The sequence below is a fragment of the Nylanderia fulva genome, unplaced genomic scaffold, assembly GCF_048542155.1.
Source record: "Nylanderia fulva isolate GAGA-0341 unplaced genomic scaffold, ASM4854215v1 Scaffold136, whole genome shotgun sequence".
Taxonomy (NCBI): domain Eukaryota; kingdom Metazoa; phylum Arthropoda; class Insecta; order Hymenoptera; family Formicidae; genus Nylanderia; species Nylanderia fulva.
This window is the reverse complement of record NW_028189580.1, coordinates 266976-292578: the sequence shown is the minus strand read 5'-3', so window position 1 is coordinate 292578 and position 25603 is coordinate 266976. Positions and strand designations below refer to the sequence as shown.

The 25603-nt window shown below is 35.4% G+C and overlaps 1 protein-coding gene across 1 annotated transcript; it reads right to left on the bottom strand.

Annotated features, from left to right (window-relative positions):
• Window positions 1-511: 511 nt before the first annotated feature.
• On the bottom strand, window positions 512-24099 carry LOC114940809 (uncharacterized). The gene is given in 9 exon segments (XM_085479986.1): window positions 512-562; window positions 657-711; window positions 713-784; window positions 1523-1655; window positions 1751-1845; window positions 2000-2164; window positions 2447-2708; window positions 2852-2969; window positions 23971-24099. Coding segments are annotated over 9 exon segments (1080 nt in total).
• Window positions 24100-25603: the final 1504 nt, after the last annotated feature.

Genomic DNA, 25603 nt, shown 5'->3' with positions numbered 1-25603 from the left:
ATTTTATTTGTAATGTTTCTAGTGTTAAAGTTTAAAGTTATAAAATATACTTCTCTTGGCGAAAATGTCGCTGTATTAATTAAAATTGTAAATAATTAAATTGAAGTTTTATTTCAAAGATATAAGTTAAAAATTTGCAAAAAATGATGAGTTTTCTCGATATTTTCACTGAGGAAAAGTCCAAATTATCCGGAAAATCTGCTATTAATATGATATCTGGTGGTTTTGAAACATTCTATATAAATAATATATAAATATGTTATTATATATAATATGTTATTAATATATAATAATATATAATATGTTATTATTTTGTAATTGATTAATATATCCATCTTCTATATTTTACACCGCATTCACGCAATTACAAGAATTATAAGATATATAATATATTAAAAAAGGCACACACATTTTATATATAACTTTAAGAACATTTAAAAATTTATTTTTATTACAATATAAAACTATCTACTACAGATATTTGATTAGAATAATAATAAATGCATTATAATTATTTCAGAGAGGAAAACGTCATGTAGTAAGACATAGCGCTTTGTACTATCTTAAAAAAAGGAGAATATTATTCTTTTAGTGCTATCTTAAATTATAAAGACAAGGACGTTGTAAATATATAGTTTGTCATATGTGACTCTTACCATTCTAAAATTGGCCATTGACATTATGTATATTTTCCCGGTGGTTAACGTACAAGGTACTCCTGTAAAGCAATATCCATAAGAGTTTTTTGCTTTTTAACGAGAATGTATACCAATGTGATCTACAACTGAAAGATTTCTTGTCTAAGGAAGAGTTTTTTAAAATTGTATATACATTAATATAAATATATAATTATTAATGTAGCATGTTCCACAATTATCGAATATTTTATTAATATCAGATTCTCCGATCACATTCTGGACTTTTTGTTACTAAAAATGTCAAAAGAAATAAAGTGTGTTGCGTGTTTTAAATCTCCATCACATATGTTTTTAACTAAGTTATCGAATTAAAATTTTATTAAAATAAATTTCATCTAAAATTGATTTAATAGTGTCGATTTGCTAACTTCACAAAATATACTTTATCCTTTTTTTATAATTGCTTATGACAGGAAATTATTGATGCCTCGACACTTTTGCTTAAGAAAAAATTGTCTCAAAGATCAAAGAACTTACTATTAAAAATATGTCCGATAGTTTTTCCACGTTCTGTTAATATACATATTTTTTAAAAATATCTATATAAAAAATATCTCTTATAGAGAGAAACGCGATATATATATATATTGAACAGGATTGAAAAATATATGAGAATGCTGCATATCGTGTTGGGAGTTTGCTGTCTATTAAAAATCATGGAATATCTAGTAACTGTTATAAATGTATATAACTATTGTAAATAATATGTACTCGTATTATATTATTTTAAATAATGTTATTCAAAACATATGTTACATGTATATACTTTCCAACGATATTTTTCTTAACTTTTATCTATCAAATATCTTATATATTATTCTTATGCCTTATCAAATACGTTTATGCTGTGATCCATCAATCTTTGTCCCGGCAGAGACATGCATAAAAGATGGAAAAACTCTCCTAAGCACATACAGCTATATCTAATGGAATCCTTGATATCATCAAGATTACTTACTACCTGGATACAAATAGAATTTGATACAACAATTATATACTGTGTGTTAAAAATAAATTTTTCCTCTTTTTTTCTAAGACATGTAATAATATACTTGCTTGAATTAATGAGAGGCTCATGGCGAGCATATTACATGCCAATTGAATGCCTGTTGATAACATGAACGAAGATTCCAATATGTGGGTATATCTGATGACAAGAATATAATTCGTGATTTTTAGGAATATATTCGATAAATTCTTTACGAATCTATTTCTTAACTAAAATTGTAATTTTCAGATAAATTAATATTCAAATTTCTTATAAGCGCATGCTCATTATTGAAATAATTGAAAAGCAGTACTCTAATGCCAGCTGATGTTTTTTCAAGCAAATAATTAATTCACGAAAAATTCTCTCTTTGAAATCAATATCATCGATATCTTCCATGTCATACGTTCTTTCTTTATTTCTCTTCAAGTAGCTCGTCTGACTGAATTCTCTCGTAACTATATGCTCTAATCGATGTCTAAAACAAATTAAATTTCAACTGGGTTTTTCTAAGAATTGTATTGTGATTATAGAAAAAAAATAAATCAATTGCATAATAATAATAGATACTGAATTTCCAAAATTTTTTTTATTAAAGTTTTTTTTACTTTACACTCTCAAATTTTAGCACTTTACACTCTATAAATATAGAATTCTAAATATGAAATGCAAATTTTGTTACTGTATGTATAATTTTAATTATATGTAATAAAAAAAAACTGTTTTTATACATTATGGTAACTATTAAAACTATGTTTACCCGATGGCTGCAAATAAACTACATCCATGTTTCAAGTAAGCAATGTAAGTAGTGTCAACACAGACCACAATTGACATGAGTGTTACAATCGCCACATATGAATGAAATAAGATGAAATAGTAATATTTCTCCCGATCTATGCGATATTCGACTTTAAATAGAAACTTTCGCGGACGACTCTCATTGAGAGGCATCACAAGGTCCATAATCTGCGGCGTCATTGGCATTATCAGGTACAATGACGTCGACACGTAAACGTAAGCTGCGAACAACGATTCGCACTGTGCTATCGTTTGATCCACATTTATCATGTAATATTTATAATGACAGCTATTCACGAAATAAATAAATTTACGATATTCTAAATACCCGATCAAGCAAAAATGAGGATGATTGGCTTCTTACTTGCATAAAATACTACCACTTTTCTAGTGAATATAACGTAATTTTCTAAGATCTTGACGTCCGTAAAATTGTTAAACACTTTCCAATGATATTCCATCAGAGAAAATAAATTTCGTACCTAAAAGATTTAAAAGTGGAAAAAGATATATGGAAAGTGTTTAGAATTATTATTCCATGTTGTTACATTTTACGAATTTGCACGATGTTTGGACATGTATCTGTTGGGATGTGCTGGTCGAGACAAGAGACACGGTTTTTCTTTTATTAGGAGACGCGGTAGTGTCTCCGGCCATGTTCAAACCCTAAAAGACCTTAATTCAAACCCTAAAAGACCTTAAAAGACACTACAAGTCTCCTTATCCTGCACCATCAAAGTCCATTTTTTGGGGGTGTAGAACTACTAAAATATAAAAAATTTTGAATTGCACGTAATATAACCTGAAAGGCGGCATCGCCACGAGTAATTTGAGCCAAGAAGGAATAAAATCGGCCAAGCCGTTCTGGAGATACAAGCGGTCAAAAAGTGACGTTTTTCATGAAAAATGAAGTAACGTCGTCTTCTCTGTCCGCGTCCGCTGACGTCATCAGGATTATATATATATATATATATATATATATAATATATATATAAATCTCTTCTCACCTTTTACTCACACCTCCCTCAACTTCCACCCACCCCTTTCCCTCCCACATCCCGCCCCCCGCCCCCACTTCCACCACCACTCCCACCCCTCTTTCGCCCTAACTCACCCTCTTGCGTCCTATTTTTTCAGTTTTTTCGTTCTCTCTCACCCTCTGTTGTTCTCTTTCATCCTCTTTCACCATTTTTCGCCTCTTTCGTCCTCTTTCGTCGTCTTTCACCATCTTTCGCCTCTTTCACCCCTCTTTTGTCCTCTCTCACCCTCTTTCGTCCTCTCTCACCCCTCTTTCATTCTCTCTCACCCTCTTTCACCTTCTTTAATTCCCTCTCACCCCCTTTCGTCCTCTTTCACTCTCTTTCGTCCTCTTTCACCCTCTTTCGCCCTCTTTCACCCTCTTTCGTCCTCTCACCCTCTTTCGTCCTCTCTAACCCTCTTTTATTCTTTCTCACCCTCTTTCGCCCTCTCTCACCCTCTTTCGTCCTCTCTCACTCTCTTTCATTCTCTCTCACCCTCTGTCACCCTTTTTCGTCCTCTTTCACCCTCTTTCGTCCTCTTTTGTCCTCTTTCGTCCTCTTTCACCCTCTTTCGTCCTCTTTCACCATCTTTCGCCTCTTTCACCCTTTTTTGTCCTCTCTCACCCTCTTTCGCCTATATCGTCTTTTCTTACCCTTATTCGTCCTCTCTCACCCTATCTCCAAAAAATCATAAAAATGAAAAGGTCAAGCCATGTTCAAAAGAAGGTCCTCAAAAATTTAAACCTAGTCTGTACAATGAAAAATAATTACTCGTAATTCCAGAGTTCCAATTTGTTAATATCGAATAATGTATTTGTTTCAAGTAATGGCAGTAGAGTTAAATACATATCTACGTATATGCAGTTTTTGCTGTTAAATGTACTTGAACAAAAAAAATAATTAAATGATTTAAATATAGCACATTTTAAATCAAGAAACTTATACTATAATCGAACTCTGTTTAGAAAGAATGTTTGTTTCAATCACAATCACAATACTATTTTCTATTATTTCTCTTATTATTATCAATAATGTTATTCACCAAATAATTATAGTATCAATTATGTTTTGCGATTTATTTAACAATTCATAATATGTTAGGATTATAAAGTTTTATCTATAGGGTTTTTATTTAAATAAAATAAAGAATGTATATATATGTATATTTATTTCAATCAGATAATGCGTGATCAGTACCATAAGGATCCTGAAACAAAACGTCAGATAATGCGTGATCAGTACCATAAGGATCCTGAAACAAAACGTCAGATGGTGCGTGATCAGTACCATAAGGATCCTGAAACAAAACATCAGATGGTGCGTGATCAGTACCATAAGGATCCTGAAATAAAACGTCAGATGGTGCGTGATCAGTACCATAAGGATCCTGAAATAAAACGTCAGATGGTGCGTGATCAGTACCATAAGGATCCTGAAACAAAACGTCAGATGGTGCGTGATCAGTACCATAAAGATCCTGAAACAAAACTTCAGATGGTGCGTGATCAGTACCAAAAGGATCCTGAAACAAAGCGTCAAAAAATGCGTGATATATATAAAAAAGATCTTGAGGGAATACGTAAAAGAAAGCGGGGCAAATACCAAAAAGATGTAGAAAATAAAAGGTACGTCAAAAAAAAAAATTATTTAAAAAATGCTGCGCGTGAAAGAAACCGCCAACGAAAATTCAGACAAAAATATCCCGACTCAAAAAAATTGTACAACAAGAGGTGCAATGCAAAACGTAGCGAGAAGTCTATTGTACAAAGATGGAAAATGTTCAAGAGAATGAAGGAAAAATTTAATACCGTTCGATCTTGGCAAAAGTGTTTTAAGTTTCCAAAATATTCAGAGTTTTATATTCAACAGATGTCGAGAAAAATTAATAAATGAACAGTATGTGCTCGATTGAAAGCCGAACAGATATTTAAGTGGTGTGTAATAGCAAAAAAATCGTACCTCAATGCAGCAAGAAAAGTGTTTTCATGAGAAGTTTTAGAAGTTTTGGAAGAGAAGTTTTGGACGGGGAGGGGGGTGAGACAGGGATGCCCACTGAGCCCGCTCCTGTTTAACATGTTGATGGCGGACTTGGAGGAGGAAATGGAGAAAGGGAGGTGGGGGGGTGTGAGATTAGGAGAGGGCAAGGTCTATACATTAGCGTACGCAGATGACGTGGTGCTGTTGGCAGAAGATGAGGGGGGGATGAGGTGTATGATGGAGAGGTTAGGGAGATATCTGGAGGGGAAGGGACTGGAACTGAATGAGAAGAAGTCGAAGGTGATGAGATGCAGAAGGGGGGGAGGGAGGTTAAAAAAGGCTAGTTGGTTTTGGAAGGGAAAAAAATTAGAGGAGGTAAAGGAGTACAAGTATTTAGGATATGTGATTCAAAGGAAGGGGGGGCAAGAGGGACAGGTAAGGGACAGAATAAAGAGAGGGGCAGCAATTATGGGACAGGTATGGGGAATAGGTAAGAGGAGATTTGGGAATAACTGGGGGAGGAGGTTGTGGCTCTTCGATGCGTTAGTGTGGACGGTTTTGGGATACGGGGTGGAGATATGGGGGTGGGAAGAGAGAGAGGGATTGGAAAGGATACAAGAAAGGTATCTGAGATGGATGTTAGGAGTGGATTGGAGAACGCCTGGATATATGGTAAGGGAGGAATTGCAAAGGGAAAAGATAAGGACAAGGATGGGAAGAAGAGCATGGGGATATGAGAGAAGGTTAGAAGAGGGTAAGGGAGGATGGTTGGCGAGAATATGTTTGGGGGAGATTAAAGAAAGGGCAAAAAAAGGAGGGGAATTGTCAGGGTGGGAGAGAGAAAGAAGGGAATTTTTTGAGGGTAAGGGGATGGGATTAAGGGAGATAGAGGAAAGAAGGGAAAAGGGGGAGTTCAGATGGGAAGAAGTTGAGGAATGGGAAGGAAAGGAACAGAGAGAGGAGAGGGTAGGAAAAATGATAAAATCGGAATATAATAAGTGGTACAAACAGATTAAAGGGGAGGGGATTCCGGGCTATTTGAAGAAAGGGTGGGCGGAAGGTAGATGGAGGAGGATGGCAAGGTATAGACTGGGGAATGAAATGAAAGGAAATAGGTAGTGGGAAAAGGAGGAGGATAGGAAGTGCAGGATATGTGGGAGAGGGTTAGAGACGTGGGAGCATGTGTGGGAGGAAGGGAGGGATGGGGGAAGGGAAGAGAGCTTGGCAGGAAATGGTAAAGGAGATATTAGGAGAGGAGGGGGAAGGGGAAATATGGTTAAAAAGGTTAGAGGAAGCAAGAGGAAAGGGGGAAGGGGAGAAGGAGAAGGAGGTAAAAGGAGGACAGGGGGATGAGAGAGGGTAGGGATAAGGGGGAGTAGAGAGAGGGAGGGAGTGAGTGTGTGAGTGAGTGTGAGAGAGAGAGAGGAGGGAGGGAGAGGAAAGGAGTGGAAGAATAACGGTAAACCGGAAGCCGAGGTCCAACATAGGCTAAGTAGAATGTAAGATTGCGTAGGTTAAGATAATTTAGAATAAGAAAGGTTAGGGAAAGGCGGACATGTGTGTGTGTGTAGGTAGGGTAGAAATGCGAGAGAAGATGAGAAAGGCGGCGAAGAGGAGAGGCGTGGCGAAAAACATGTAATTAGATTAAGTTATAGATATAAGTTTAGGCTAAGGAAAAAGGGTAAAGGAAGGTAAGGTTTGGGAACGCTCCTGTAAAAAAAGCGCCTTGTAATCCCCAATTGGGGCGGCAATAAATATATCTATCTATCTATCTATCTATTTAAGTGGTGTGTAATAGCAAAAAAAATCGTACCTCAATGCAGCAAGAAAAGTGTTTTCATATTTGAAAAACGTTGCTAAAGCTGCGTTATTGCGATTCAATGAATGTAGAACTTTGAAATATCCAAAAAGCGATCAACTTAGAGCTCTTGTGGCTTATCCAAACATACTTCGTCTTCCGAAGCGTACTTTTATGAAACTGCTTACGAGCAAAGGAAAAAGTTTGAGCAACCACTTATAATGAGACAATCCTCTCCTCACGGAGTAATAAATGTTTTGCCGTTAATAGATAACAATGGTAAAAAGTTAAAATGTGGCATTGTGATGAGAACAAATGCCACATAAATGATACTTCCATGGAAAGTTTGTAAAATTTTTGGAACTGTTTGAAGAAGGTACTTTGAAAAAGATAATGAATGTTAAATTCATGGCACAGCTAAAAAATTGTTCCGTTTCACGTACGAGTAGCAGATTAGGACATCCTCCGGAATGCTATACAAATCCGAATCTTTGCAAGTCATACATTGCAACGATTAAACACTTTATCACCTCATTTCCTTCGTGAGGAATATTCGAAAAAATGTTTACAAATTGATCGACAATTATAATAAGTTTTGTCAACTGTTTTCATCTTTGAGATTCATCAATATGGATAAAGTAGGTGAAATTTCCAAAGATTTTAAGAATAAAGCAAAATTTTATCCCAAAAAATGTAACTGATGTTTGTTTGGACAAGGAAAAGATTTTCTCGCAAATTACGAAGCATTTAAAGACATGAAAAAGAGATTGTTGGGATTTACCACGTATCCCCTTGCATCTCTTGCGAAAAATTATGCTTGAGAAGAGACGTTTCTAAGCTCGAGAAGCTGAGGAAAAACAATAGACGGACCTTTTTGGAAAGATCTGATAGCAAAACGTAACAGAACACAGTAATAATACTGAATTCGTTTGTAAGCTTTGTTTGGGTAAATTTCCAAAAGGCGTGTTTGCCTTCTACTTGCATTTTGAAATAATCTTGCGGCACAATCATTACCAGATGTTTTGTCAGATTTCAATGATTACGAAAAAATGTTTAATCAGAGAATTAGCAGCTTTCAAGTAGTGCAATTGATGGGCAATGTTTCGAACAAACATATACCGCATAGACAAATGATCCGCAAAGTAAAAGGCAGAACATTTCATTTGCCTCTACCTTTACAAAGAAACATTGGATAAGGTATCCTCCGGAAGATCCTATATAAATTTGAATCACGAGTTGCACATTCTCGTTGAGGTATACCTAAGAAATCTAAAGTGGTTTGGGAAAATTTGGTAGATATTAATAAATTTTATAAGGTTTTTCAATGATTGAAAGAAATAATCCTCATTACTCAAAAATTCGTCTTCCGGCCCTCATTATGATCTATTAAATATAAGTTGCAGGAACAGAATACGGATTGTCGATGACGAAAGCGACAATACGAAATAAATAAGGTGGTTAAAAAATTACCGGGATGATTTGTACAATGTACAGGAAAAAAAAAAAAATAATGATCAAAATCGTTTTTAAAACGTAGGGCTTTCCCTCACACAAATCCGGGAAAATTCGGGATATTAACGATCATTTTACAAACCCAAACACGCGAAAAAATCGATAACAAATCTGTATTGAAGCTTTATAAATGATGAAAATTGAAGATTTTCCAAGGATAACGTTATAAATTCTGGTGTCATGTGTTTCCCTGATTTAAATTTCCCGATGGTGTCAATGGACAACGAAAAATAAACCCTTTTCATTGCCGGGAATATTATTTATTAGAACACGATTGATGTCGAAACAAGTAGATTCAGTTGAATCTCCCGTATATGGTTTTTCCTTCTCAATAATGCAACTACCGACAAATTGAAAAGTGGTATCTATTATCGAATGGTTACAACCACAAGAGATACCTGCTGGTAGAAACTTGAACGAATTGAAAGGTTCCAATTAGAACGAATTTAATGAGTATTTTCGCAAAATTGAGAAATCGGATCCATTTTGGCGACAAACCGTCCAATATTAAAATGCCTGACTTGCATTTTAAAGGGTCCGGGGGACGTGGTTTTTTGGAAATTTGAGTCCTAGGGAATGGAAATGGTCCGATTTGGGTGAATTTTACGAGATATAACCCGATAAAGAGAAGTTAGGCATCAGCGAACTAGTGCATACGATCCTGAAGTTTCTAAATTCTGTCTAAAATTCAAACCAAAATGATTGATTTTTTTTTTTTTTTCGCCCAAAACCCCAATGGAAAAATTTTTCTCATTACTTCTGGCCCCCGGGAATTTTAAAGTAGGGGTTTTTCAGCACACCCCATTAAAAGGGATTTGGATAAAGGGGGCTCCAGTAATAGGAAAATCCCCGGGTTTTGGAAAAATTTTTGCTACTTTTTTTAAAAAAATCGAACCCCGTGTGAAATTCCAGAAAAAAATGTTTCGCCAATTTTTGTACGATGGGGGTAAAAATTTTATAAAAATCATAAACAACCTTGTATTGCATGCGTCCGAAAAAAACAAAACTAATATACCCCGGGGGGTGGGGGTTCGATTTTCCCCTCGGCCATTACTGAAATTTTTTCCGTTTTAAGAGGGGGTTATCTTTTCATTCAATAGTCGGTAAAAAATTTTTTACAAAATTAAAGCAATTGAAAAATCTTCCTCGAAGGGGAGCGGAAAGGTTTATAAACGATTATAATCCCCTAAAAAATTAGCCTGGGGGAAATATGGACAAAAAATTTCTGGAGAAAAATCAAAGTTTTTAAACTCAATTTAAAAATCCACGACAAAGTCAAAAACCCCAATCAATTTGAATGATAGAGCCGAATAAGTCCTTGGCATCGAAACTGGGAAAATTTTGCAAGGGGGTTTTCTTAAAAAACCCCAGAGAAGGGGTGCTTTAAAGGGGTTGCAACCCCCTTTGGGGGGACCCTTGTACGGTATGGAAATGAAATAGGAAAAAAAAAGGGGATCGGGGGTTTATGAGGTAAAAAATAGAAAATTAAAAAAAACTTTAAAATTAAATTAAAGCTCTCAAAAAAAATTCTACGAATATTTACGTTCCCCCACTCATCGATGATTCTATCCAAATAAACCTCAGGAATTAGAAAATTTTTAATTTGTACTTTTTTTGCCAGATTGGGGGAAATTACGAAACAATAAAAAAGAAAAAGTCATTTTTAAAAAAGGGGCACGGGTTTTTTTAAAAAAAACAAAAAAGGGTTTTTAAAATTCCCCAAAAAATCGTTTAAAATATAAAAACTGCCCCCAAAAAATACTTTTACTTGCTGCTTCTTCTGTTCAAAACCGGGGGAAGTTTTAAAAGTAACCCCGAAAGGTAAAATTCGAGACTTAAAAAACGGATGCCATGTTTATTTTTCTGAGTCATTAAAAATTTTGGGTACTGGGGAATTACGAGAATTTAAAATTTTTCATTGTAGGGGCTAGTTAATTTTTTCAAATCAAATCTCTATAAACGCCTATTAATTTTGGCAAAAAGATAAAATTCGCACTATTTTCTAGAAAAAAGGGAAAATCAGTTTTATTAAAATGTATGTATTTTAAAATGAAAATTTGCTTTTTAATTTTAAAATATCTTTTACTTTTCGGGGAAATTATTATTACTAAATTTAATAATATACTTTTTTTACGTATTTCCCCCTTTAAAAACTGGCCCCTTTAAAATAACATATTTTTTTCCCCTTTTGGGGTGATAATTTTTATTAGATCGTTTAAATTTTTGAGTGCCTTTTTTTAAAACATGGCCTGACCTTTTCATTTTTATGTTTTTTTTTGGGGAAAAACATTTTCTTTTTAAAGTACAATATATAGACCCCTTTCCCCATAATAAATTTTTATTATAAATTAATAGTAATTCAAGTAAAAAAATTTTAATAGGATTTTCGTTTTTTAAACCCCCATCTTTGTATAAGTACCAAAATTTTTGCAATACAGTTCAAAATAATTGAAATTTTATGGTATATATGTCCCTTTTAAAAATTTTAATTATATTAAAGTATACCTATATATTTTTTTAAAAACATATATGTAAATGTTTGTAAATTTTTTAAAAAACTTTTAAACGAAACTTTTCACATTTATTTAATTGAAAAAGAATAAAATTTTTTTCCCCTTTTATAAAATTTTTAAAATAAAAAATGGGCCCCCCCAAAACGCCCTTCCCCCTTTAGAAGCAACCAAAATATTTTTCCCCTTTGTCCTCTCCCATTTTCCGACATACAATTTATGTCGGGAAAAATTTTTTTCTTGATGTATTTTTTTAAAAAGCCCCTGAAGCCAGGTCAAATTAAAACTTTTTCCTCTTTTAAAAAGCAGGGGTTTTTAAAACACTTTTATAAGCGCCAAGCACCCATAATTTTTTTTTGGCGTTTTTGGGGGAATTTTATCAGCCTAAAAACAGTTGATTTTTAAAAAGTACTTTTTCCCGGGAGCCTTTAAAACAGCGCCAACACCGATGTTTTTTTCCCCGGGGTTTTTGGGGGGCCTTTATACAGCGCCCGGGGCACCCCATGTTTCATTTGGGGGCTTCCCGGGGGCCTTTATACAGCGCCATTTTTAAAACTTTCTAAAACAATATGTATGAACCCCCCTTTTCCCCCTTTGGGGCCTTTTTTTTTTGAACATTTTTCCCCCAATCATTAGAATAATCCCATTTCCGATTTTGTGTCAGCTCTCAACATACACGTTTAGTGACCACGTTCCCCATTTCTTCACCTTGAAAAATATAGCGCTTTTCCCTTGTTTTTTTTTTTTTTAAAATCGTGATTTACCGTCGGCCCGGTTTTTAATCCATTTTTGAAATTTTTTTTTTAAAAAAACCTTTAAAACAAAAGTATATAAATTGGCTGTATTACACACGGATAAATTTAAAATTCATTGGGGTTTTCCCTTTTAAAAACCCGGTACCCTTACATTCGTTAAATTTTTCCCTTTTTATCTTTTCCCATTTAAAAATTTCCCCTACATTAAAAAAACTTTTTAGGGGAAAAAACCTTTTTTTTTTTCCTTTTTAATGTCGAATGTATGGTAATATTGAAAAAAAACCTTTTTTTCCAAAAGCTTATTAAAACCTTGGGGATTATTTTTGACTTCCCCAGCAACATTTTAAAACGTGCTTTAATTCGAGTTAAAATACTCATTGAGGGGGGGGGGAAAATACGTCGATTTTTAGGCCGTAAAAATTCCGAAACTCTTTTTTTTTTCCTTTTTTCCCCGAAGTTTTTTTTTCCGACAATCTTCAAACCTTTTGAATTTTAAAATATTTAGGGTTCCCAAAAAACCGCGATCCCCTCAGAAAATGCTTAATTTTTTATTTTTCAAAAATTTTTGCCAATACGTCCAAAATGAAACGCACTTTTTAATATTACATTCCCCGTAACACGAAACAGTTTTGTTTTTGAAAGGGCCCCATATTTTTCCCCACGTAACAAAAACCGGGGGGGTTTCCCCCTCACAAATCAAATTTCCCCTGCCATCAAAAATGTTTTTGGGGATAGCCCATCGACGATCGTATTTTTTTCAAACCCCTTTTTCCCCGGGGACCGTTGGGGATTTGTGGCTTTTTCATTTTTGAATATAGATCTCAGTCGATTATTTCCCCCCAAGGCTCCGATTTTTTTTTAATTTGGGGGTGGTTTAAAAATTTTCAATGTAGGCCTTCCAATTTACTTCTCGTGACAAACCTACATAGGCTTGACCATCACTGAATACATTTTTTTCCCAAAAATCCATTTTTCCCAATTGTTACATGAATTTCCCCCTTGTTTTTTGGTGTATGGTTATTCCATAACTGAGAGCCAAGGAAAAATTTTTTTCCGAAAAACCAAAAAAATTTGGGGGAAAAATTTAAAAATTTTTAATTATCTACTTTCGTTTAAAATTGCTTTTTTCTTTTTTTTCCAACCCCCAAAAAATTTTTTTGATGGAAAAAATACATTGCCGTCACCAGAGCGTTAACCCCCAACTACAATTGCCTATCTTTCCCTTTTTACAGTCCCAAAGTTAGTCAATGTTTTTTTCAAACCCCATCTTTTTAACCCGCCAATTTTAATCGAAAATTACTTTTTAAAATGCCAGCTTTTTCAAACATTTATCATCTTTTGTCTTAAAAATTTTATCCCCTTTTTTTTAATTTTGGGGGAGCAGGGGCCAAAATCATCTTCTGCTTCAGAAAAATTTCATCTTTTGTCGTTTTATGACATTGCGGTGTTAAAACCCTTTTTGCCAAATAACCCGTGGGAAAAAAAAAAATTTTGTATCATCGGAATTTTATTCATTTGAAAATTTTTAAATTCAATTTTTGGGGCCCCCAACTATTTTTTTTAAAAATTTAAAATTTTCAGCCTGAAAACATTGTTTTTCCAGAACCCTTTTTAAAAAACCTATTCGTTTCTAGAAAAAAAATCACGATATTTTTTTAAAATCGCTCTTTGCCATTTAAATTTTAAAAATTTCGGTCGTACTCCCAAACCCCCCAAATCACATCCCCCCGGGGTACCTAAATACTTAAAAAATCCTGATCGGACATTTTAAAAAGGGGAAAATTGCCTTTTTTAGGGGAAAAAGCTGCAAAAAAACCCCCAAAGGGGGAAAATGTGTTTTGGGGCCAAAGAAACCATCCCCCTGTATCTGTCGTTCAAAGATTTCAATAATCGAATTTTTAAATAAAAAGTGTCACATTTGAAATCGGGGATCTTTTTTCATTATAAAAATTTTGCATTCTTTAATTTTTCCCCACCAAATTTTTTTTAAACCATTCTGCCCCTTGCGAAATTTTGGTGTAGTTTTATGACAAAAGGGTATTTTAAACATTCAAAAAATTTATTGTAAAAAAGGGCCTTTTGATTTTGGGAAAGCTGCAAAAAAAAACCCGTGGGACAATATGGCAGCCCTTTTTTTTTCCCAAAATTTTTTCTGTTTTCCCAAGGGGTTTAAAAGGGGTTAAAATTAAAAAATTTTTTTCCCCTTTCCCCCCCCCTCCCACTTCGTACACCCCCAAATCTATTCTTATTTTTAAAATTGGCATACTCCATCAAAAAACTCTTTTCCCGGTTTGGGGTTCCCCTTGCGAACCCCCTTTCGATAATCAATCGGGTCGTAAAACTTCCAAAAAACTTCCATATTTTTCCCCTCGCGCCCCTCAGTTTTTATCGGTTTTAACCCCTTCATCGTCAGGGGTTTTCCTGTCGGGGTGTTTTCGTTTTATTTCGCGCTTCTCATTAATTCAAAACTTCTCAAAAGCTTTTTTTGTTTTCTTCGACCTTTTTTGGATTTTTCTTTTCCTTCGTTAAAACAGACTCTAATTTTTTTAAAGGCATCCGGGTAAGTCTCGAATGTCCTTTGAGTTTCACTCAAATCTCTCCAGGGGTTTTAACAGAAGAAAAAAAAAGCGAGTAAAAGTTTTTGTTGGCTCATTTTTAAAAATTAATCGAAAAGGGGGTTTAAATTTAAAAACCCCTTTTTCGTTTTTTTAAAAAAACCCGTGCCTTTGTACCCCTTGATTTTTTTATTTTTTGACATCTTTTTCGAAAAATTCCCCCAAATTTTTGGAAAAAAAGGGGACAAATTTAAAAAAAATTCAAATTCCCCTTTTAGGTTTTTTTGGATAGTAATCATCGATGAGGACGAACAGTTATTCGTAGAATTTTTTAAATCGGGGGTTTTTAAAATTTCTTTAAAATTTTTTTAAACTTTTTTTTCCCCCCCTCATTAACTCCCCTTTTTGACCGGGGGTATCTTAAAAATACCGAAAAAGGGATTCCCAAAAAGTTATCCGCACTTAAAAACCCCCGTTTTCTCTGTTTTTAAAATTAACAAAAATTAAAAAAAATTTTCCCTTTTCGATACAAGGACTTTTCGAATCTATCACTTCAAAGTCGGATTTTTTTTTTTCCCCCCTTTGTTTTTGTTTTTTTTTGGGGGGGTTTTAAAAAAAAATCTTTTTTTTCTCCCAAAAAATTTTTTTTCCATTTTCCCCCCGGGAAAATTTGTACCGGGGTTTATAATCTTTTAAAAAAAAACCTTTCCCCCAAATCCTTGCGAGGAAGATCGTAAAATTTTTCTTTACGGGGGAAAATTTTTTTTTTTAAACCGACATCAAGTAAAAAGGGCCCTCTTAAAACGAAATTCTAAAAAAACTGACGGGAAAAACCCCCAAACCAAAAATTTTCTTTTATAATTTTTTTTCCGTTTTTTTTTCGTACGCATAAAATACGATTTGTTTATTTTTTCTGATCACTTATTCCGGGGTCCCCCCGGTACAACGTTGGCGAAACATTTTCATCGGAAAAAAATTTCACCTTAAAACCGTATTTTCGAAAAACGTAAAATTCCCCTTCACAAAAAGAAAAATTTTCCCAAAAAAAAAAATTCCCTGGAGTTTTTTTCCCCCAATCAACATGCATGTGCTGAATACCTCTACTTTTTTTACCCAGTCGCCAAAGAATTTTAAAACCCTTTTTCCATTGGATTATCGGACGAAAATAAAAAAAATTAAAGGGTTTTTTAAATTTTATCCATAAATTTTTAGAAGTACTTAGGGGATTTTTATGCACTTTTTCGCTGATCCCAAAACTTCTTTTAAAATTTGGGGATTCAATTTTTCGAAAAAAATTCCCCCAAAAAATCGGACCATTTCCTTTTTTAACTCACCCAAAACCACTTTCGCGGAAAACCAAAACCCCCAAAGTCATGTTTTTTAACTTTTTGGGACTTTTGCCCCCCAAAAAATTGCCCTTTTCTAATTTTTTGCGAAAATACTCTTAAAAATTCGATTCTAATTCGAACCCTTTTTCAATTTTTTCAAGTTTTACCAGCATTGGGGAATCTCCTGGGGGGTTTAGTAACCATCATCGTAAATAGACCCCATTTTTAAAACCTGGGGGTAGTTACAAAAATTGAAAGGAAAACAGATACTGCAGTTCCCCAACCTAATCTATTTTTGTTTTAAAAAAAAATCGTGTTCAATAAATAAATATTCCGGAATTTTAAAAGGTTTCTATCTTCTTTTTTCCCCCTTTTGACACCATGGGGAAAAAAAATCAGGAAACATTTTACATCCAGATATTTATAACTTTTCCTTAAAAAATTTTTTCAATTTTATCATTTAAAAAAGTTTAAAAGGGCGATTCGTTATCGTTCTTTTCGGGGGGTATTGGGTTTTTTTGGTATACTGACGTTAAACCCAAAATTTTAGTGATTTGTGTGATTAAAGCCCTATTTTTTAAAACGATTTGATCATTATTTTTTGGGGTTTTCCTTTTTATTTTTAAAAATTCAATGCTGGAATTTTTAAAACCCCCCCCTTTTTTTCGTAAAATTTTTTGTTTTTGCCCCTCCGACAATCCGATTTCTTTTTCCCCGCAATTTTTTCTTTAAAAAATCATAAAAATGACGGGGAAGACGAATTTTCGAGAAAAGAGGATTTTTTTCTTCCCCAAACCCTTTTAAAGCCTTATACACTTTTTAAAATCAAAACCAAAAATTTTCCCAAACCATTTAAAATTTTTTTTGGGGTTTTAACGACAAATGGTTAAAAATCGTGTTTTAAATTTTTTAGGATTTCCCCAGGCCCTCCCCTTTTCCAATGTTTTTGGGGAAGGTAGAGGCAATGAAATGTTTTTCCTTTTTTTTTTTCCCCGGAAAATTTGTTGGGGTAATGTTTGTTCGAAACTTTTGGCCCCCCTAATTGGGGAAATACTTAAAAACTCTCATTTTTTTGATTAACTTTTTTTTTTTTAATCAGGGGAAAACTGAAAAAACATCTGGTAATTTTTAAAGGGGAAGAAAAATTTAAAATGAAATGAAGGCCCCACGCCTTTTTAAAAAATTTTTCCCCAAAAAAAGCTTAAAAAACAAAAATTTTGTTTTATTACTTTTGTTCTGTTATTTTTTTTTTCAGATTTTCCCCCAAAAAAGGCCCCCTTTTAATTTTTTTTTTCAGTTTTTTCGAGCTTAGAAAAAAGGGCTTTCCAAAAAATAATTTTTTCAAGAAGGGGAAGGGATACGTGGTAAATCCAACAATCGCTTTTTTATGATTTTTAAAACTTCGAATTTTTTTCGAGAAAACTTTTCCCCCAAAAAAAAACATCATTACTTTTTTTTGGAAAAAATCTTCCCCTTTTTCTTAAAATAAAAGGAAATTTTAAAATAATTTACCCCCTATTGAGGAATCTCAAAGATAAAACATTGGGGGCAAAACTTATTTAATGTCAAAACAATTTTAAACATTTTCGAATATTCCTCCCCAAAAAGGAAAAAGAGGTGAAAAAGGTTTAAAATTGCAATGAAAAGACTTGCAAAAATTTGGGGGTTTGTATAGCTTCCGGAGGAAAAGTCCTAATTTTGGGTACTCGTACGTGAAACGGAAAATTTTTTTTTGGGTGGGGCCCATAAAAATTTTAAAATTTTAAAACTTTTTCAAAGTACCATTCTTCAAAAAGTTAAAAAATTTTCCCCCAAATTTTCCGGGGGTTCTTTTTGGGGGGTTTTTTTCTCACCCCAATTTGCCCTTTTTAAACTTTTTCCATTGTTATCTATTAACGGAAAAAATTTATTACTCCTGAGGAGAGGTTTTCTCATTAAAAAGGGGGTTTTCAAATTTTTTTTCCTTTCTCGTAAGCATTTTTTTTTAAAAACGCTTGGGGAAATTTAATTAGGGGTTTGGGGAAAAACCCAAAAAGCTCTAATTGATCGCTTTTTGGATATTTCAAAGTCTTACATTCTTGAACGCAATAACGCAGTTTTAGAAAAAGTTTTTCCCCCTATAAAAACCCTTTTTTGCTCATTGGGTACGATTTTTTTTGCTTTTTAAAAACACCACTTAAAAAAACTGTTTTTTTTCCAATCGGGCACATATTTTTAAATTTTTTTAATTTTTCTAACTCTGTTGAAAAAAAAAAATAAAAAATTTTTTTGGGAAAAATTAAAAAACCTTTTGGGGCCGATCAAAAGGGAAAAATTTTTTTTCCTTTTATTCTCTGCCCCTTTTTTCCTTTTTTTTAAAAGAAAAACCCTTTCCCCCGGGGACATTTTGCGTAATATTTTTTTTTTACAATTTTTTTGAGTGGGGGTTTTTTTTTTCAAAATTTTTTTTGGGGGGGCCTTTTCCCCCGGGGGCCCATTTTTTAAATAATTTTTTTTTTTTACGTCCCCCTTTATTTTCTAAAAACTTTTTGGTATTCCGCCCCCATTTTTTTTTAACAAAAACCCCAAGATCTTTTTTATATGTACCCCGGGGATTTTTTTACTTTTTTTTTCAGGATTTTTTGGGTACGGGGTCAGGGGGCCCCATTTTTAATTTTTTTTCAAACCTTTTTTTACTGTTTAAAACCCTTTTCCTTTTTTTTTCAAACCTTTGGGTTTTCTGACACCACCATCTGACTTTTTTTTTCAGGATCCTTAGGGGACTGATCACGCCCACTACGTTTTTTTTTAAAAGGTCCTTAGGGGACTGATCACGCACCCCTGACGTTTTTTTTCGGGGTCCTTTTTGGTATTATCACGCCCCCACCGACTTTTTTTTTTCCCCGAAAACCTTTGGTACTGTCACGCCCATCACTTTTTTTTTCAGGATCCTTAAAAAAGGGGTCACGCATTATCTGGGGTTTTTTCATGATTTATAAAAAAATTTTTTTTTGGAAAAAAAACCCTCTTTTTCGATTCGTTTCAACGTTTTTTCCTCATTTCCTTTCTACGGAAAACCCTTTTTTCTCAAAAACCTTCTCTCGTTTTTTTAATTCCCAAAAGGCCCAATACGTTAATGGAGAATTGAATCTAGGGTACGGAAAATGATTTTTTTTTTTTTTTTCCCAAAAATTGGGGCCCCAAGGGTTTTTTGCAACGATTATAAAACGACAAAAGGGCCAAAAGGTTTTCCCCAAAACCCCAAAAGATGTAAAAAATCGAAATTTTCCATAGGACCACAATTATAACCGTCCCCCCGCGATTTAACTTTAGGAAAAACTTTGGAAAATTTTTTTTCAATCATGAAAGGGGGAAAAATCTGTCCACCAAAAAATTGAATTTCCCCCCTTCAATTTTGTATATTTTTTTACGACTACCCCTTATGGAAAAATATTAATAAAAAATTTTTGCATCGTTTTAAAGGGAAAACAACCCAAGTCCACCCACCCAAAAAAAATGTGCATATTTTTAAATGCTTCCCCTTCCCCTTTTAAAAATTTGTGGAACAATCGATCGGGAAAAATTTTTAACCCCAAGTCGAGGTGGGGTAATTTTGAATTGCCCCTTTGAGTACCATGGAAAAAATTTTAAAAATCGTTTTTCCTCAACCCTTTTTGGACCCCCAAAAAAATTTTTTTTTCCCTTTTTGCCAAATGGGGAATTGGGGGCCTGTGTCCCCCTTTAGTTTTTTTGGGGGAGTTTTAGTTTTTGATATCCGGTTTTTTGGGGAAAACCCTTTTATGATCAAGTATCAAATAAATTTTTTTAATTAGACGGCCTAGGGCAAAAGGGAAAGGTCCCCAGATTAATTTTAAACTTAAAAAACTTTTAAAAGAAAAATGTTTAAAATTTTGGGGGGGGGGTAATAGACCCAAAACAAAAATCCTTTTTCTAATTTTAAAAGGGGGGGCCACGGGCCCCCCAAAAAAAATTCGCTATTCCCCACGAAAAAAGCTATAAACGAAAATTTTTTTTTGGATACGTTAAATAGGCCGAACAAAATTTTTTTTTTTTAATTGGAAAGGGGGGCGTCCCCGGGGGAAACCAAAATTCAGCGCTATTAGCCCCCCATGTTTTTTAATTCAGCGCTTTATGGCAGCTTTTAACACGCCTATTTTATACAAAAGCACCGATTAATTTTTTTTTTTTTTTTCCGGATCTGTAAAATAAAAAAAATTAAAAAAAAAACATTATAAATTATTTTAAAAAAATATGCAAAGATTTTTAAAAATTTTTTTCACTAAAAACAATACTTCAAAACTGCAGTTAAAAAAAATGAAAAATTCATCTGTTCTTTTTTTTTTTTATAGTCCCCTTGGGAAAATTACGTAAACCCCCTTGACACTCAAAAAATTTTTTATTATTTAAAATTTAATAAAAAATCATGCATTTTCCCCCAAAATTTTTTTAAAAATTTAAAACATAAAAAAAATTTTGGGGAATAAATCTAATTTTTTTTATAATAGAAACATTTTTTTTTTTTTAATATTCGTTTCCCCTTACAATAAGGGGTTCAAAAAAATCTTACCCCAAGATTTTTTTTTCCAAAAGATGAATACCAATCAAAGGGGTTAACCTTTCCCCTTTTTTTCCCTTTAAACTAAAAACTTTTTTTCTAAAATTTTTCCCCATATATTTTTGAGTATTTAATAAGTAAAAATATACTTATGAAATAGGTATTTCTGTACAAAAAGATTTTAAAAAAAAATTTTTTCTTACAGATTTAAAAAAATTTTTTTAAAAGGCTTATGATTTTTGATAAAAAATTTTGTTACCCCCAAAAAATTTTTTTTGGGCCCAAACCCCCAAAAATTAAAAAAAAAAAAAAAATTTTTTGGGGTAAAACCCCAAAATTGGAAAAAATTTAAACTGCTCAAAAAACCCAAAATGCCAAGTCAAAAAAAAAAATTTAAAAATTTGAAAGTTTAAAATTAATATAAAATAAAAAAAATAAAAAAATTTTTTTTAAAAAAACTGGGCGGGGCTGCTAAATAATTTCAATGATTTTAAAATTTAAAATTTTTTTTTTTTTAAAACCCATTGAAATTTAAAAAAGGGGGGAAAAAATTTAAAGGGGGGAAGGGACGAAAAAAAGTGAAGAGGACAAAGGGGTTTGGGGGGGGAAAAGAAAAAGGGTGAAAGCCCCCCCAAACGGGGAAAGGGGTGAAAAGGGAAAAAAATTTTAAGACAAAAGAGGGGGAAAAGGGTTAAAGGGGGGGAAAAAAGGGGGAAAAAAAAAAAGAAAAAGGTGAAAGAGGACGAAAAAGGGGGAAAAAGGCGTACGGGGTTTTAAAGAGGGGAGAATTTAAGAGGACAAAAAAGGGGGAAAATAAAAGGGGTTGAGTCCCAAAGGGGTTTAAATTACCAAAAGGGTTTTAAAGGAATAAAATAGGGTAAAAAAAATAAAAAGGGGTGAGGGGCCCCAAAGGGGGGGGGAAAAGGGACGAAAGAGGTGAAAAGGGTCAAAAAGGGTGAGGAGGAAAAGAGGTTTTAAAAGGACAAAAATTTTGAAAGGGCGAAAAGGGGGGAAAGGGAAAAAAAGGGGTTCCCCGAATGAAAAAGGGTGAGCCCGAATAAAAGGGGGTTAAAAGGGGCCCAAAATGAAAAAGGGAAAATTGGGGGAAAAGGGGGAAAAGGACGAAAAGGGTGAAAAGGACAAAAGAGGACAAAAGGGGGGGGAAAAGGGGGGGGAAAAAAGGGGTTTTAAAGAGGACAAAGAGGGAGAGAGGACAAAAAGGGGGGAAAGGACGAAAGGGGTTTGGGGAGAAAAAGGGGAAAAAAAGGGGGGAAAAAAGGGGGAAAGGGGGCTAAAGAACAAAAGAGGACGAAAGGGGTGAAAGGGGCGAAAGAGGGGGGAAAAGGGGGGGCGAAAAGGGGGAAAAGGGGGAAAAATGTTAAAGGGGACAACATTTTTAAAAACAAAAAATTTAAAAAAAAAAGATAGTTACAAAATTTTTTTTTTTGGGTTTTCTTTTTTTTGGGGGTTTTTGGGGGAAAAGGGGGGGGGGTTTTTTGGGGGGGGTTTGGGGGGGTTTGAGAAAAAAATTTAAAATATTATAAAAAAACCTGTGACTTCGGACGGGGCAGGGGGAAAAAAAAGAAGAAAAAGAAGAAAAGACGACTTTTTTTAAATTTTTTTCCCTAAAAAAAATTTACTTTTTGACCCCCCTTTATCCCCAAACCCCCTTTTTACCGATTTTATTTTTTTTTGGCTCAAAAATTCCCCCTGGGGGTGCCGGCCCCTTTAGGTTTATTCGGGGGAATTCAAAATTTTTTTATTTTTTAGTAGTTCTACAACCCCCCAAAAAAAGGGGTTTTTAAGGTGCAGGTAAGGAGACTTGTAGTGTTTTAAGGGGTTTTAGGGGGTTTAACAGGCCAGGAAGAAAACTAACCCGGCCCCCCCCCCCCGGGAAAATTATAAAATTTATAATATTTTAAAATGCACGAGCGCTTAAAAATTGGTTTTCCCCGACCCTTAAAACCCGCGTATAAAAATGCCTGTAGACGGATCGCCTACCCAAGGAAACGGGCCCCCCGGGGCGGCACAACCAGAAAAAAACCCGTTGGGGAAAACCGCACCCCAAGAAAACCAAACCAAAAAAGGGGAGTTTTGCGTATCTTCCCGCCATATCAAAAAGCCGCCTTTTTTTCAAAACCGGAAAACCCGCTATGGTTGCCCAATTTTAACTTTTTTTTTAACTAAAAATTTTAAACGCCCTTATACCAAAAAGTACAAAAGGACGTTTCCACAACAATTACCGGCAACGTGTCCCCCTCTCGTCCTAAATCCGCCCGCTCAAAAAAAATTGAAAGCCTCAAGCGGCGGGGTTTTTTTCCGCCTAGACGAAGGGGGGTGAAGCACTCCTCCGCGGTTTTTACTCCGTGGGGCCCAAGATGCTTTTTGAGAAAAACCACGGCTTATCTACCCCTTTTAGAGGGGCCCCTTCAGGAGACCATTTTGGAAAAACCCATCATCCGCTCTCGGGGCTTTTTGCAGTTCCAAAAAGTTTTTTCGGTTTTAAACTTGCAATCTCCGACACATCAAAATCCAGCGATTAGCAGAATGGCTGATAAGGCACTAGCCCCAAAAAAGGGCCAATGGGGGGAGCAACCCCCAAACGTGCCCCCAAAAATTTTTTAAACACACAGGCTACCACAGGTTCTGTCTACATTAGAAGAGTCACCTAGCGCACTCACATTACAGGGTCTCAAAAATGCAGAAGAAACAACAGATCGCAACGAACGATTCCGTCGCTCCCGTAGCAGAGGAAAAGAAAACCAACTAGAACATTGATACCTGCACCTACGCATAACAAATAAGCCTGAGTTCTGTTACTATCATAATAGATTTGGTGCCAACGCAAAGAAGTGCCAGCACCCTTGTACGTGGACTCAAGGAGCTAAGCCGCAGGAAACTAATAAAATCTCTGTACATAGGGGCGACTACGGAGATCAATGAGACGTCAAACTGCCTCACAGTCATAGATCAATACTCAAGGATGAAGTTCCTAGTGGACACCGGTGCAGACGTTTCAGTTCTACACAAAACTCATGAAAGGCAAACAACCTACCCGTGCTAGATTTACAATTTACGCAGCCAACGGCACTATTATTCCCACTTAGGAGAGCTCAAAATGAAACTCAACCTTGCACTACGCAAGATTTCGTTTGGCGATTCATTGTAGCTGACGTCCAACAACCGATATTGAGTGCCGACTTTATAAAGCATTTTAAACTGCTTGTCGATCTCCACAATCCGCCGACTAATCGATACAAAAAACAAAATTGCACGTGCTAGGTGCAATCACAACATGCAAACACTCCAAGTTTAACAAAAATCAGCTACGATAACTGTTACAGAAAAATTCTACTGGAATTCGACGAAGTGACACGTCCAATCAAAAGCCAGGAAACCCACGCACGGCGTGCAACATTATATAATCACCAACGGACACCCTGTAGCAGAGCGAGCTAGGCGCCTTTCACCAACCACGTTATAAGGCAGCCCGAATTCGAATTCCAAAACCCTCATCCAGCAGGGTATTTGCGAGCCATCCTCTAGCCCATGGGCCTCTCCGCTGCATATGGTGAAGAAATCCAAATGGAACATGGAGACCATGTGGCGGTTTATCGTCGATTAAACAAGTCACGATACCTGACAAATATACTGTCACTCATTTACATGATTTTACGCACCGTTTACATGGATGCAAGATCTTTACTACGCTTGACCTCAACAAAGCATTACACCAAATTCAGTGGCCCCCAGAGGACAGACCCAAGACCGCCGTAATCACTCCTTTGGTTTGTTTCCAGTTCAACAAGATGACCTTCGGTCTCTGCAACGTTGCGCAGACGTTTTAGCGCCTGATGGATACGGTCCTCCGAGGGGTGGAATATGCGTTCTGCTATATTGACGACATTTTGATCGCATCTACAATCCCAGAGCAACACGCAACACACGTGCGTGCAAGCCTGTCATGGCTACAGCAACCACGGCCTATCCATCAATGTGAAAAAGTGTACCTTCGGAGCCGGGTAAGGTCCGTTACCTGGGATATACCATTAGTCAGGAGGGTATCGCCCCCCTCCAAGAGCGCATAAACTGCAATTAGGGACTATCCCATACCGAATACCGTTAAGGAACTACGCAGATTCCTTGGTTTTATCAATTTTTACCGACGCCTACTTAAAGGAGCAGCATTAATTCAAGCACCCCTACACAAACTCACAACCGGAGCAACCAAGCGAGACAACCGAACAATAGTTTGGACACCGGAGACGCGGAAAGCATTCGAACAAAGCAAAAGACAACTAGAAGAAGCTACTCTCCTGGCACAAAGAAAGAGCACCTCTGGTGTTGCAAACAGATGCCTCAGACACAGCCATCGGTGCCGCACTGCAACAACTCCAAGAGGACGTGTACGTACTCTTAATTTTTTCTCACAAAAACTAACCGAGACACAAAGAAAGTATAGCACCTACGACCGTGAGCTTCTAGCGGTCTATAAAGCCCTAAAATATTTCCGGCATTTCGTAGAAGGTCGTGAATGTACAGTAGCAAACGGACCACAAGCCGTTAATATATGCCTTCGACCAGAAGTCAGACCGAGCATCTCCTAGACAGCTGCGCCAACTGGATTATATCTCACAATTCACTACTCACCTGGTTCACCTTCCTGGAACGCAAAACACAGTCGCAGACGCACTATCTCGAATCCAAGAGATACACATGCCTACAATTATCTCCATTGAGGACATCGCACTCGAGCAACTAAAGGATGAAGAGCTGCAAGAACTAGTAAAATCATTAACGACGAATTTGCAACTCCGTAAATTACGCCTCGACGACTCAGAACACACAATATTCTGTGACGTTTTCACCGAAGAAATTTGCCCATACATACCTCGCATCCTACGCCGCAGAATATTCGACACAATCCACCGCCTATCGCATCCAGGAGTCCGAGCTACCCGAGATCTAATCGCACGCCGATTTGTTTGGCCAGGTCTAAATAAGGACGCCGCAGAGTGGGTCAAGACCTGTTTAGCATGCCAACGTGCAAAGATCCAAAGACATCACAAAAACCTGCTAGAACACATTCGAGTCCCGGACAGCAGAT